Below are 14,107 nucleotides of genomic sequence, written 5' to 3'. Positions count from 1 at the left end.
TAACTTCGCTGGTGCTATTTTTCCTGTTTTCCTTGACTAACCAAATTTAATATTTATATTTAGCGTCTAATCCTGCAATGCCTGTATGGAGTTGTGTGCATGGACAGCTTGCAGGAGTATTTATGATTGTTTCACTGTTTTTTCTAAAGGTTAGTGTGCTTTTTTTTTTTTTTACTTAGCATTTTAGATGATTAAATATAACTGGAGGCATCTTCTATTCTCCATCTTTTTTTTATTAAACTACCAGCGTTAGATATTGTACAACTGCTTCCCCAAAACACTAAAAGCCAACGATGCTCTCCCTGTTGCAGTTATCACTCTATTATTCCTGATGATGATGCTTCACTAGACACAGAATTTAATATAGATCAAAAACAACGAGCTGTCAGAGACTTAGGCCTGAGTCTGATCTACATTAAGGCCCCGTTACACTGCATAAAAGGGCCTTAGTGAAAATGAGAATCCAGCCCTGGATTTTTTTTTCATATATTCTACAGTTCATAAAACAGAAATAATTACAATAATTAAGAAGACAATGATGGTATTGTATTGTAAATACAGAAGAAGAAATTCACCCATGTGAATACAAGGCATATGTATTATTTACGTTTTAGGCGTTAAGTGGCACTTAAGAAGTGCTCAACCTTCTGCGGAGCCCTCCGCACGTGAGGGATTCTCCCCCAAGCAGAACTGTTTTATTAAAGATTAATCAAAATCCCAGATTAGTATTTTTTAATAATTTAGCCCTGGAAGGCTCAGTATATTTTCTGATCCTCTCAACACACAGAAACACCAAATGCACTACAAGACTAAATATGCACAACTTTAAAGACACTGTATGGTTGGGTTAGCAGTCTTTGCAATGTCTCTCTAAGTCAAAAGCTTAGGATAGCTATTTGAACTTTCTAGGAAACCGATGTTTTGTGAGGGCTTGTCTGCACAGTGGGGTAATGCACGTTATGGGGGTGTGACATCGCAAGTGCACTAACATGTTGTACATGAACTGGTCCATGTAGCCCTTGCTGGTGTGCTTTTAACATAGTGTTGTTTGAAATAGCATTATGATAAAGAACACAAGGAACCCTTTATGTGCACCAGGAAGGGGTACACAGACCACTTAATGCACAACATTAAACCCCATAGAGTGCATTACCCTCCTGTGTAGACAAGCCCTGACCGGTTTTCTCCCTTTCGCACACACTTTGGATTCTAACCAGGGTGAGATCTGGCATATACCAGAAGCCACTGGAGCTATGCCAGTAAGCACTGATGTTCTTTGTCTCTTTACACTTCTACAGCATTATTAGCAGCAGACTTATTTCCATTGTGAAAACTATTTACTCTGTAATTTTTGTACTAGTCTGCGTTAGGGGCCAATTCTATTCTTAAGGAAGTCAAATGAGACTTTTACCATTGACGTCAGTCAGAGCAGGACTGAACCCTTAGCAGCAATGTCTGCTTTCAGTTGCACTGGTGTAACCCCACAGACTGTACACTATTGCCACAATGTATACACAATGCTTTCACATTTATATTTAACATAATCTAAACATATAACGGCATTAGGCTCTCCCAGATAACTGCATTCACAGTTACCATCATTTTAAATTTAACTAAGAAATTAGGGTGTGATCCAGCACATCCTGCTGTGCACCCTCAGCTCCTGCTGATTTCCATGGGAATTGAGGGGGCTGAGCACTTCTTGGAATTGAGCAGTGCTTTGTGGGATTGAGTCTTTAAGACCTGATCCAAAGGCCACTGAAGTTAGCGAAAAGCCTCCCACTGATTTCAGTGGAAGCTGGATAAGGCCCTTAGTGCTCAGGAAGAGGTAAGAGTCCTGGAGCATTAAAATTAGGTTGTTACATCAAATGATGAGGTCCAGGAGAAAAATAAAATGTTTTCAGATGCCAATTACCAATTAGTTCATACCCTATAGCTCTTCACTTTGCCAGAAACATGTGAGTGGCTTTCTATAGCACACGCTTTTGCTAGAGAGTGTTTGTACAGTGAGTAAAAAATACAAAATTAAGGAAGAAAAAAGTGTAATTCTATTACAAATGCTTTATATAAATCTATTTCTATTGACAAATGTTCCCATCAACACTTCGGGAATTGCACAACACAAAGTGTGTGTGTATCTCTATGTACACTTGTTATCCCCCCACGTATAATAAAATTAAAACTGTGTGTTTGATATAGCCCCAATGTGAGCCCATTGTTTGTGTAAGAAAAACAATCAATCTTCATAAACAGTATTGTTTAGGGCAAATATCCAGGCCTATTTATTGCATACCCCATGGAGTGGGTCATTTGCACGCAACTTCCAGGCCATAGGCAGATTTCCCAGTGGAGCAGTGACTATTCCATATGCTGCACTAGACTCTGCCAGGTCTGTTCTCCTTTAACTCAGCCCTTTCTGACCTCTTGCCTGCAAAGCAGCAAAAGTGGGCACATTGGGGCTGGAAAGGAAGTGCATCAGAGCTCCAGATAACTTGGTCCGCCTGCTGGAAATGCAGAATAATTACATAACAGCCACTGTTTGGATCTGGCGTTTTTTTTTTTTTTTTGCTCCCAGACGACGAGTAACTGCCAGTGGAATAAGAGACCAGAAGCAAATATCCTTGTATAGGGTCTGAAGTAAGGGGATGCAATATACCTATAGAATTGAAGGGCATATCTATTTTAGGCATAGCTAGTGCTCCTGCTATTGTAGTTTCCACATGTATTAGTGGGTATATTTCAAACTGACCTTGTCCTAATCATTTCAAGAGAATAAGGTTTTGGCTAAGTGTTTTTTATGAATAGTGAATTGTTTTTATCTATTACATGTGAATTTTCTATTATTTGGTAACTTAGCTTACCAAATCCTAGCAAGCTCCCAACCCCAAATGTGATACCCACAACTCTCTTATAATATAGCTAAAATGCCTTGGTCCCAAAATTACCCCATAGCATAAATTCTAGATGTGTGGATGGCACAAATTACTTCATACATATGCTGGAGGATGCATCTTTCCATGCCCACAAAGCTTACCGACAGACATCTCTTTAGCCCCCTTGTGTCTATCCATCAGCCAGATACTTATTTGTATACCTGGCATCTTCCCTCCAGGATCCAGACTAGACATGTGGCTTACCAGTGTGTACAAGATTTTCCCAGCACAAGTAAGTCAGTCCTAATAATGAAATCCAAACCATAACTGCAGGCTTGAACTCCAATGTTTACATGAAGTCGCTTCTGATAAATGTGTTTGTTCTGTTCCAGAGTAAACAGTACAATGTTAATTTGAAAGGACTGGAGTTGGATAGACATTTTTCAAAGTCCACTTAACAGGAATAGGTCAACAAATAAAAAACCGTCAACCAGACAAACCTCGGCTATATTAGTGTCAGCACTGAAGAGAGACAAATGATTAGCATCACTAAGTCTAGAGTACAGTTCTCTGCTGTAGTTGAGCAATATTAAGTCTTTATCCTGCTGCCATCAGAGTCCACAGCAAAGCTCCAGCTGACTTCAGGGTGGAGCTAACAATGCAGACTGAGGTCCTGATCCTGCAAATCTTTACCCACAAAAGTCATCCTTACTCATACAAATTGTCCACTGAAGTCAATGACCCTGATTCTGATCTCTTTTACGTCAATGTAAATCAGGAGAAATTCCACTAAAGACAATGAGGTTACCACTCTAAGGGCTTGGCTACACTGGAGCGTTGCAGCGCTGGTGGTGGGTTTACAGTGCTGCAACTTAGTAACTGTCCACACCTGCAAGGCACATCCAGCGCTGCAACTCCCTGGCTGCAGCACTGGCGGTACACCTGGTCTGCTTGGGGTGTAACGATTGCAGCGCTGGTGATGCAGCACTGCTCATCAAGTGTGGCCACCAAAAGTGCTGTTATTGGCCTCCAAGGTATTAGGAGGTATCCCAGAATTCCTGTCCACAACAAACCAGAGCTACTTATCTAAAAAACAAACACAGCTGCTCTTTGCTCCAGCGAATGAGTGGAGGCAGGGGAATTGCTTTGGAATGTTCACAGCTGTTTGCTTGAGGAGAGAGGGGAGTCCATGTTGAGCAGCTGCTTATGTACTCTGAAGGCTATTTAGGAGTGCATAATTTGCATTTAGTGAATAAGAGAGGGGTGGGGGAAGGGGTCAAAACTTTTTAAATGATTGAAGGTAGGTGCTGTGTATCTTCCAGTCCTTAGAACTTGCAAGGCAGGGAGCTGAGAACAGTGTCAGCTGCAAAAATCCACTCTCTCTGTCTCCCCCACGCTCCCTGTCACACTCCACCCCACCCCCGTTTTGAAAAGCACGTTGCAGCCACTTGAATGCTGGAATAGCTGCCCACAATGCACCACTCCCAACAGCGCTGCAAATGCTGCAAATGTGGCCACACTGCAGCGCTGGTAGCTGTCAGTGTGGCCACACTGCAGCGCTTTCCCTACACAGCTGTACCTCCCAGCGCTGTACAGCTGTAAGTGTAGTCATACCCTAAAACAAGTAAATGAGATCAGAATCAGGTCCAATGGTCTACAAAAGTCTTTGCAAAATATCAACATAGACTCTAATTCAGTGAGATTATTCCTATAAGACCTAGTTGGATGAACAAGTTTTTGCAGGACCATGCCCTCAGTTCTAGGGTGAAATTTGCATTTGATTGAACAGGTAAATCATCTTGGCAAACAGAGCACTGCAGCAGTTTAGAAATGAGTAAATCCGATACAGAATTTCTCTAAAAATTTATTCATTCATACTAATTGCAGTAACCTGTTTAAAAAAAAAACAAAGTGAACACAAAGAAATATGGGAAACAGTGCAAATGCAGAATTTCGTATTCAGTTTGGTCTGTTCTTAGATTTAAATTGGTCTGTTCTCAGTTTAGATGTCATCTATTGAAGCAGAACAAAGAGAAAAGGATTCATATGTATAATAAAAAGATATTTTTTTCTATAAACAATTGAGGATGAATTTTATAATTGTTGTTTGTAGTGTATAAATGGCTGTTTGCCACTTATTCCATTTGGCTTTCTGCTGAGAGCGCAGGCTTCATGTGAGTTAGCCTAATTGCTACAATTAGCAACATTTAAATGGCTCATTGTGTTTTTATATAATTCTTCCCACATTCTGTGCTGTTGTACTATAGAATTAGTAATTACAGCGCTGAGCCTGTTAATTCACGGGCACATGTTGTGATTATTTTCATCATGCACCTTCTGCAGCAGCTCAGCCGAAATAAGCTTGTTTAGATGGATGCTTGTCTGTCTGTTCAGTTTGGATGAATGCAATTTACTCTGCTTCTTACCATGCACAGGGGCAACAGAGGCAGCACTACAACTCCAGCACTCGGCTGAAGTCATTTCCTTGGCATTGTGCAGGCCAGTGCAAGAGGTGGGGCAGTCACAGGATAAATTGCAGCATCCCAGCCACATTGAACTGCACCACTTCAGAAAGTGAGCAGCAAAACAATAGCAACTTTTAGCTGAAGCAATGATGTAGCCAAGCACCATTCCATGAAGAGTGTTAGTTTTTTTAAGGCTTTTGATGAACTTTAAGGAAAGATGAACAATGAAGAATCACTTGAAAAGCTTTTTTAGAAACAAATAGACTAATGGTGAATATTTATGATAACCATGAAAACTAAGTATTTATATAACATACTGCATTTTAAAATGATCAAGAATCTCTTTCCAAAGGTCAGTGTTAGTGCTTAAATAATTGTGCAGTTATTTAAATGATCTTTTCTTAAACATATAAACCTACAAACTTTAAAATGCCCATGTTTCAGGACAGTGTTTAAACAACTTCATTTCATTTAGATCTACTGGTAAATTTGCACAGCTCAATAGACAAGGCTAATGTGAAATTAATTTCTAACACACAAAGAGACAATGCAATACTTTTCCTCCATCAGAGCATAATTCTGAGCTTTCATTTATTTATGTGTTTTATGTCATTTTCCTGTTATTCTGGAATGGAATATTAAAGAACTGATTTTTTTGATTACTTCAAAAGCTTAAGTTTTAACATTTCATTTTTCCTATTGCCATCCTACTTGAACTTTCTTGGTTAATCCTAAAACTATAATTCATGGTAAAAAGAATAGTGCATGTCCATTATTAACTATTCATAAGGCAGTATGGAGGTTTCTGGAATGAGTTGTGTTTAACAGAGAGAGCTCCTAAAACAATATTCTTACCACTATTTAGCTTGACTGTTCATGGAAAAACAGTCAGTCTGTGTAGTTCATTGCAAAGATAGATTTCAATGTGTATTCTGATTGCTTTCCAAATATCAGTGATATTGACGAATGTGACAAATTAAGTTTTTGGGGATCAAAATTTGACTTACTATAAAACACTTCTTTCTCCATGAACACACCTGGATTTATTTCTAGAGAGAGGTTATGCATACTACTCTCTATGACAGCATGCATATAGCAATTTTCTACGAGTTAGGACTTGTAATAAATCATTTAAAAAATCACAGATATTTAAAAATTTGATTTTTTTATACATAGAAAAAAATTGGTAGGAGAATAGAGAAACTGAACTCTAGAAAGTAAAAAAAACCCAAAGCAAAAATCTTGTGATGCAAAATTTGGACTTTGACAAAGTCCTTTAAATAAAGTGATTCTGTAAGCCTCACCAAAACTTAAGACTTAGGATTTGGAAAAACACTGCACTCTGTTTTCACATGTGCAGGTTTTTAATTATTCCAGTAGAAATCAACTTCTAGCATTGTTTTCATAAGACCTGGAGGTAGATTCACAAGGGGGATTTAGGACCTGCCACCTAGTGGAATTCACAACCCCACCGTAGGCACTTATTCAATGAATGGGGAGAGTTAGGCGCCTAAAGAAGAGACTAATAGAAGCCAGCAAGCAGAGCAGGGAGCTACCTAAGCTAGCCATAAGGAAATGCTAAGGAGAGGGGTAGGGCTTCAAAGAGACTTAGGCGCCTAACTCTAGGCAGGAGGAAAGTGCCTATCTCCACTTGGGATTTACAACTGTGAGCCCTCTACTTGAGTTAGGCACTTAAACCAGATTAGTCCTTTAACCCAGGAGGAGGGGAAGGTGGTGGAACTGCTCCAACAGAAGAAATTGACAGACTCACCCCAGAATACCCTATGGTCCAGTGGTTAGGGGTCTCATCTGAAAGGGTGGAGACCTATGTTCAAATCCTTGAACTACAGCAGGCAGAAGATGGGTTTGAACCTGGGTCTCTCTCACCCAGTGGTAAAAGTAGGGGAAACCACCTCCTCCACAGGTCATCTTTTTTGTGAGGCTAGGCATACTCTGAACATGCCTACCAGTTTGAGCCCTGCTGGGGAGATAGGCAGGGGAATGCCTAGTTTATGAATCCCACCAGGCTTATGATGCCAAGCTGCTCAGTGGTGTCAGAACTTAGGTGACTGTTTGCATGCCCAGCAGAAGAACGTGAGGTGCCTCAGGGACTTTAGTGGCTGAAATGTAGGTACTTAGGGATTTCAGCACCTGCAGGACTAAATGGTTTTGTGAATGCCAGTGGGGCCTAAATGCTGGACTTAGCCATTGTGAATCTAGTCCTTGATGTTTCAGGTAAGAAAAACTTGGGGATGCTTGGTATGTATAGACTGGCCACTTCTTTTATGTGATGATCTGGTGTGTGCTTATGGAATGAAAGCTCTATTGAATTTGATTAGACAAGGACAAAGGACCTGATTCCCCAAAACTTTTTAATTGCTTGTAGCACCAGTGTATTTTCTGACAAATTTTCTGAATAATCAGGTGAACCCCTGTGGAAGGGGGCAATCACTTCTTATAAGATTTCATGTTCTATCAAATGACCATTTCATTTAAAAATGACCATGCATGCAACTGGCTGCTGCTTCATTTGCAAACATCTATGCAAATCTTCAAACCTGGGGGATTTTTCTAGTGACAGTAAAATTTTACTATTTTTCTCTCTTGCAGATTCCTGCACTTCCAGAGATATTTTGTTTTGAGGATTTTGCCCCTACCAAAGACAACAGACTTTGAACATTTCACCAATAAAAAAAATGATATAAGTATTGCAAATGGCTAATTGAATGTATACAAAGAAACCATATGCTATGTAACTTCTGTTATTTCATATTACAAATATTATAACAGGAAGGACTGAACTTATCCAGGAACATATACAGCAGTGACTACACTTAATATACCTGACAGTGGTTAAAATATCAAAATCACAGCTCTTCTCCATCCTGACAATGCTGCTTAAAACAGCAAACCTCCAGTTGTGCTCCACTTTCCTAAAATGGATAGACATAGTTATAGCGAGTTGTTTCTCATGGAAACCCTTTGGCATCTTCATAACCCACCTATATTTGAAACAGGATTCACTTTTTATGGAATATTTCTAAAAGTACCCATGTAGGCTTTCATATGGCATTACACTGCAAAATAAATCCATAACGTGTGAAAAAACATGTTTACATCAACCTGTGGAGGCCAGTTGATATCATTTGTGGACCAGGTCTTAAATTCTATCTTATTAAAGAGAATGAGATGTATTAAAAGATTTGCGGTTTATAAAAAGTAACACCGTTATATACCATATTTTTACTTTACAAAAATATTGAAATAATCCATGAGTTATTCACTCTGCACCAGCTTTAAAAAAAATACTATCAAATTTTGACTTGCACCTTTAATGCAACTGAAAGCACCATCAGGGGATACTTTTAACATAAATAAGGATACCATTGACTTGATCATACCCTAGGGAGGTATAGTATTGAAAACCCAGATGCTTGCAGCAAAAACACTCATTTTACAAGTGAGTCAACATCACTTTTAGATAGATATGGAACCAAGTCTTGAATAGTTTCAAGAGGATCTTCCACACAGCTTGTTTTAATTTACTTGACTGTATATACTTACTAACAGGTGGCTGAAAGCCTCTAAAAGACATCACTTTCACCTTGGGTGGGGAAAAAAACAGAGCTGTCTGTACACGTGGAGAACTTGATTGTTCTTTCCTGCTTCCTGCTCTTGTAGGCCTCATGCCATTCATTTTCTGTCCCTCAGGCAACAATATCAATCTTGTAGTTATACAGTGTTTGGCACTAGAAGGATATGGCATGTTGCGTCTCTTATCCCACCTGCATACATTCACACACAGAGCCATGCATCATTCTGAGTCCTGAAACAAATTTAAGTTACAATGTGTTCATATCCTGATGCTTTCTTCTCAGAATCTGAACATGGTCCTCAAAAGTTCAGAGTATGAAACCTACACTTTCCTTGTTCTTGCTTTACCTTGTTCAAGTTTTTGCAAATTGAACACTGAATCATGATTATCATTTAATTTACATCACTAAAGGCTAGAGCTCCTTGTTCCTGCTGAAAGCCAGAGGTGAGCTGCATAGGATTTCTGTCAAAAGTAACTGAAATTTTAATTAAAATGAATCTTGAATTCTATAGACAACTAGCAGTTCTGTTGGTACTAATGCTTATTACCTGATTAATCAGACTCTAGTTTACTCTCCTCTGATAGGCTTGAAAACATGACACGTACTTTTTTGATTCAGAACTATTTTGCAAATCTATTCTAAACTGAATGGTGTATCTGCTGGAGACTTAAGGATTATACTCCTATCATTTTTGCAGAAACCAGAGTTTTTATAACAGCAACATTGCCTGGTACAGCTAAGCTATTTTGACTTTTTTTTTTGTCATTAAATAAGCAAATATCAATCATTCATTTCTAAAGTAAAATGCACTACTGGTTAAAGTTGAAAGCTCTCATCAGAATCTTCCTGTTGATCGTATGTATTGTGTAGCAGAGTTTCATAGCAGCAAGGAGTGGTGAGCTGGGTCTGTTTCCCAGTTGAAGTAATAGATTTTTTGAGGCTCTCAGGTGATGCTGCTTTATAAGTGAATTGCAGACAGACGGGATACAGAGGATCAAATGATAATCATGACGATAGCCAGACTATGAAAACTACCACTTGCTGCTCTATTGTAGTATGCAGTTTAGTTATTGCCACAGCCCTATTGTCAATCCTTAATTTGGACTGTAACTTTGTAGCTTCTTCAAGTCTTTATTATTTTTTATAAAGTGGTTTCATATTCCAAGCGCTCCTGAATAAGAGCATCGTCTTTGTACTGTAGCCGTGGAGGAGTGGGGGAACATTCGAAAGCTAAGATAGCCTTCCTCAGGCTTCTGTCCAACACGTGTCTCTCCCAGGCCGGGTATCTGTTCCTGAACAGATCAATTTTAATGACTGACTCTTCAATCCTTGGCGGCCGGGATGAAGGTGTTGAAGGTGCAGTGGGCCTTACCTGGAAGACAGGCACACACCCATCCCTCTCTGCCAATTTCTGATCCCGATCACTTGTGACACTCCGATTGTTAGAGATAGACCTTAGAGTGTTTGTTGCCACTTCTGGGGGCATAGTGAAGGCAGCGACAGGGTCCTCACAAGCACAGCTTGGTGACTGCCCGAATCTTGGTCCATTGGGATGAAAGAAGGCATAGTACATCAGCATAAAAACAATGCCTGTTAAAAAGCTGCTGAACACCACACACAGTGCTGGTATGGCGAAAGCATCAGAGATCAGTGGGGCCTTGTACAGATACCAGAGAGCACTCAAGGCAGTGTTTTCCAAAAGGATCACAAAATAGTAAGTGAAGAGCCTACAACGTGTCCTTCCTTCCTTGACGTTGAACCAGCTAAAGATATAGATAATCCCAACAACCATATCAAACACTATCTCTTCCCATTTAGTGATGCAGAACTCTGTTTCACAATGGACGATCCAGAAGGTCATGATACACCAGTGGAGGACTATGAAGATCCCAAAGTACAGCTGGAAAACTGAGGCAAAGAGAGCAAAAGTAATGACCCTGGCTGCAATTGTGAAGAAATGCCAGCAAAACTGGATTATAACAGCCATATAACTGATGGGTTTCTTGTCATCGCGGGAGTCACGGAGGGCTTTCTGGTAGGAAGCCAAAGCCCAAGCCAGGGACACAAGAGATGCTGCAGCTGTAAGACCTAGAAAAAATAGGAGATGCAGTAAAGGGTTAATTAGTGCATTAGAACTTGGTTGGAGCCAGTGAAAATACAGCAGAACCTCCATAATTAACACTAGGAATTCATACTGTCTCCCAGTTGCTCAACAATCAGTTAGGACAGATCTCATATTACTGAAATTTCAGTGGACTTTTGAGTTTTTACAAAGTGGACTGCATTATAGTTGTTTGTGTACTAGCATGTTATAATGAGTGCAATTAAACTAGAGTTGCCACCCTGAACAAAACCATCCTGTGACATATTATCTTTGCCTTTCCATGATGTCTGGTAACTTGCTAATTCATAAAATTCAGTGATTTGCAATAGCTTTCTCTGTCAACAGTGTGAGTTAACAATGTACAGTTACTATTATTATTATTTTAAAGAACATAAGATTTCATTGTTTCTAAGAAAACTACATAACAGCTCAGTATAAAATTAATACTTCCTTCTAATTTAATTACTTATGGTGCTATATGATAAATAAATAATCCAACTGATTAGAATGTGAGAATATGCTTAGAGCTTCCTAAAATATCTGTGATGGGGTGTTCACCCCACTCTAGCCTAGAAAAGTTCAATGAGTCTGAGAAGAGGCAAATTAACTGGATATGACACCACTGAGAGAATTAGATGTCCTAAGTAACCTCTGAATGATGATGGAGCCTAGCTGAGAAGGAAAGGCAGGAATAGTATAAAGCCAGGAAGCTGGCAGCAGAAAAGGGCTGCAGTGAAGGAGTCTGCAGCCATCCTTTGGATAATAGAGAGGGAAGAGAGGGAAAGAAACATAGCGGGAGAGGGTGCAGGAAATGGCTCAGGGAAATGGCAGCAAGGGTTAAGATGGTGCGGACTTTGACTGCTGATTAGATGGTCCCCGAGCTGGAACCCAAAATAAAGGGCAGGCCCAGGTTCCCCTACCAGCTACTTGGAAAGTGGTATGGTCAGGGCAGTGGATTTGGAGTCTGCCTGAGATTGTTTGTCCTGTGTGAATTTGATACCCCCGGAAGGGGAAAACACATAGTGATATAGCTATATGGCCAAGCCATGAAGAGGGAGCAGCCAAACCATGGACAGACAGGCTGTGGGGCTTGTAAACAAGTGATGGAAGGGGGTTTCAGACCTGGAAGGAACTAATCCTAGAGCAGCCAGGTGGAGGCACCCCAGTGGTGAGTAGAGAATCCCGTGACAATATCACTGCCATAACATAAAATAAGAACATCCATACTGGATCAGACCAAAGGTGCCCATTGTCAAATTATGCACTATGGTTGATTCAGTTAGTTAGTCTACCAATCTAATTTATTATATATGGTCAAACATTTTCCCACTGAAACACTTTTCTATTAGAAAATGCTGACTTGCTGAATTCAAAACGTTTCTCAGGAAAGCATCAGTTTCACAGAAATTTCCAAAGCACAATTATTGAAATGTTTTGAGTAGCCTTTAATAGTATAATAATATAAAAATTAAATTGATCAGCTCAAAACAAAGTGCTTCAAACTAGTCAATATAAAACAGCTTTATTGAAGTGGAATGAAATGAAGTGCTTCAGCCTTATCAAAGTTTTGATAAGAGTGGTTTGATATTTCCAAGTGGAAACTTTTGTTTCATGGGAAATGTTGAAATTTCACCTTTGTATTCCAATTTGGGATGAAAGGAAATTTTCAGATTTCAGAATTTCACCCAATCATAATCCCTTTCGGTAGAGCTGGTTAAATTTTTTTCATCACAACTTTCTTCAGAGAAAAATGGCGTTTAATCAGACAAATTTTCATGAAAAAAATCCAGTATTGTCAAAACTGTTCTTCAAAGTGCCTGAAAATTTTGGCCAAAACCAAACTTTTTCTTCTAAATTATTAATGACATGAAAAACATTTCCAATTAACTCTAATTTTAGCCTGAATAGCATATAACTCCCGGGATAGCTCACTGATTTCATTAGTGATTACTCATGGAATGATGTATTCCTCTGTTTCAGGAAGAGGGACAAAATTTAGCCCTTTATTTTACTTCATTTAAAATCATTTCCAGTTGTGTCTTGGAAGTGGTGGTGTAATGCAAAGCCCAGTTGTTGCAACTGATGCGATTCACAAAGAACAAGCACAAGTGGGTTCTTATCACCTTTAGATTTTGCCTTTTGATTTAAGAGGATTCATTTTCAGAAGAGAACATTACATTGGTTCTTGCAAGCAACCATCTCTGTCACTGGCAGGATGTTAATTATGTATGTGAATGCACAACATAAGCAGAAGCCATTTCTCACATCTGTTATTAGAAAGACATATGTGCTAACAGGGGTCCTCAAACTTCATTGCATCACAATCTCCTTCAGACAACAAAATTTCTACACAACCCCATGAAGGGGAGAGAACCTGAGCCCACTCAAGCCCCGCTGCCCACTCAAGCCCTGCTGGAGGGGAGGGGAAAGCCAAAGTCCAAGAGCTTCAGCCCCATGTGGGAGGCCTGTAACCTGAGCCCCACCACCCAGCGCTGAAGCTTGCGGGCTTCAGCTTTGGTTCTGGGTTGTGGGACGTGGGCTTCAGCTTTGGGCCCAGGCAGTGGGGCTCAGGCTTCAGCCCCAGATCCCAGCAGGTCTAATGCTATCCCTGGTGACCCCATTAAAAAGGGTAGGGACCCACGTTGGGATCGCGATCCACAGTTTGAGAACCGCTGTGGTAACCTATCAGATTACCTTTAGGGAGAAGTTCAAGATGGGACAAGAGCATTCTAAGATGACTGCTCTGCCAGTTGAGTTCTATGAACAGCTCTACAACACCTAGTTCTGAAAACATTTAATACCAAGAGGTATAATGTATTGCCACTTTTCTAGTGCCCTCATCAGTTTCTGAGGAATTAAAGCTTTTATTTTAAAGAAATTTCTAGTTATTATGATAGCTGAGGTTATTATCTGAGGTTATGATGATATCTCACTCGGTGGATAGACTGGAACTTCATGCCTCTCAGTGCTCTCATTGATATAAAAGGGCTGCTAACTTAGATGCCTAACAATCATATAAAAATTGTCATTGTGTTATCTCTCTCAATGTCAATTTTTTTTAAGAAGCAC

The 14,107-nt window shown here is 39.8% G+C and overlaps 1 protein-coding gene across 3 annotated transcripts in view; it reads right to left on the bottom strand.

Moving 5' to 3' along the window:
• XKR4 (XK related 4) overlaps positions 1-14,107 on the bottom strand; it is a 393,035-nt gene that overhangs the window by 64,822 nt on the left and 314,106 nt on the right. For 2 of the 3 annotated variants that reach the window (XR_003999125.1, XR_003999126.1), the window contains exon 3: positions 8,903-11,022. Coding sequence is in view for 1 of the 3 variants with exons in the window: in XM_030553103.1 (XP_030408963.1) it covers positions 10,076-11,022 (947 nt within the window). In the remaining 2 variants the exon portion in view is untranslated. Of the gene's footprint in view, positions 1-6,763; positions 11,023-14,107 lie in introns of those variants that run through there. The other variant, XM_030553103.1, reaches the window with a different exon arrangement.

Source organism: Gopherus evgoodei, chromosome 2 (genome assembly GCF_007399415.2).
Source record: "Gopherus evgoodei ecotype Sinaloan lineage chromosome 2, rGopEvg1_v1.p, whole genome shotgun sequence".
Taxonomy (NCBI): Eukaryota; Metazoa; Chordata; order Testudines; family Testudinidae; genus Gopherus; species Gopherus evgoodei.
The sequence above is the reverse complement of the archived record's forward strand: the minus strand, read 5'-3'. Positions and strand labels throughout refer to the sequence as shown.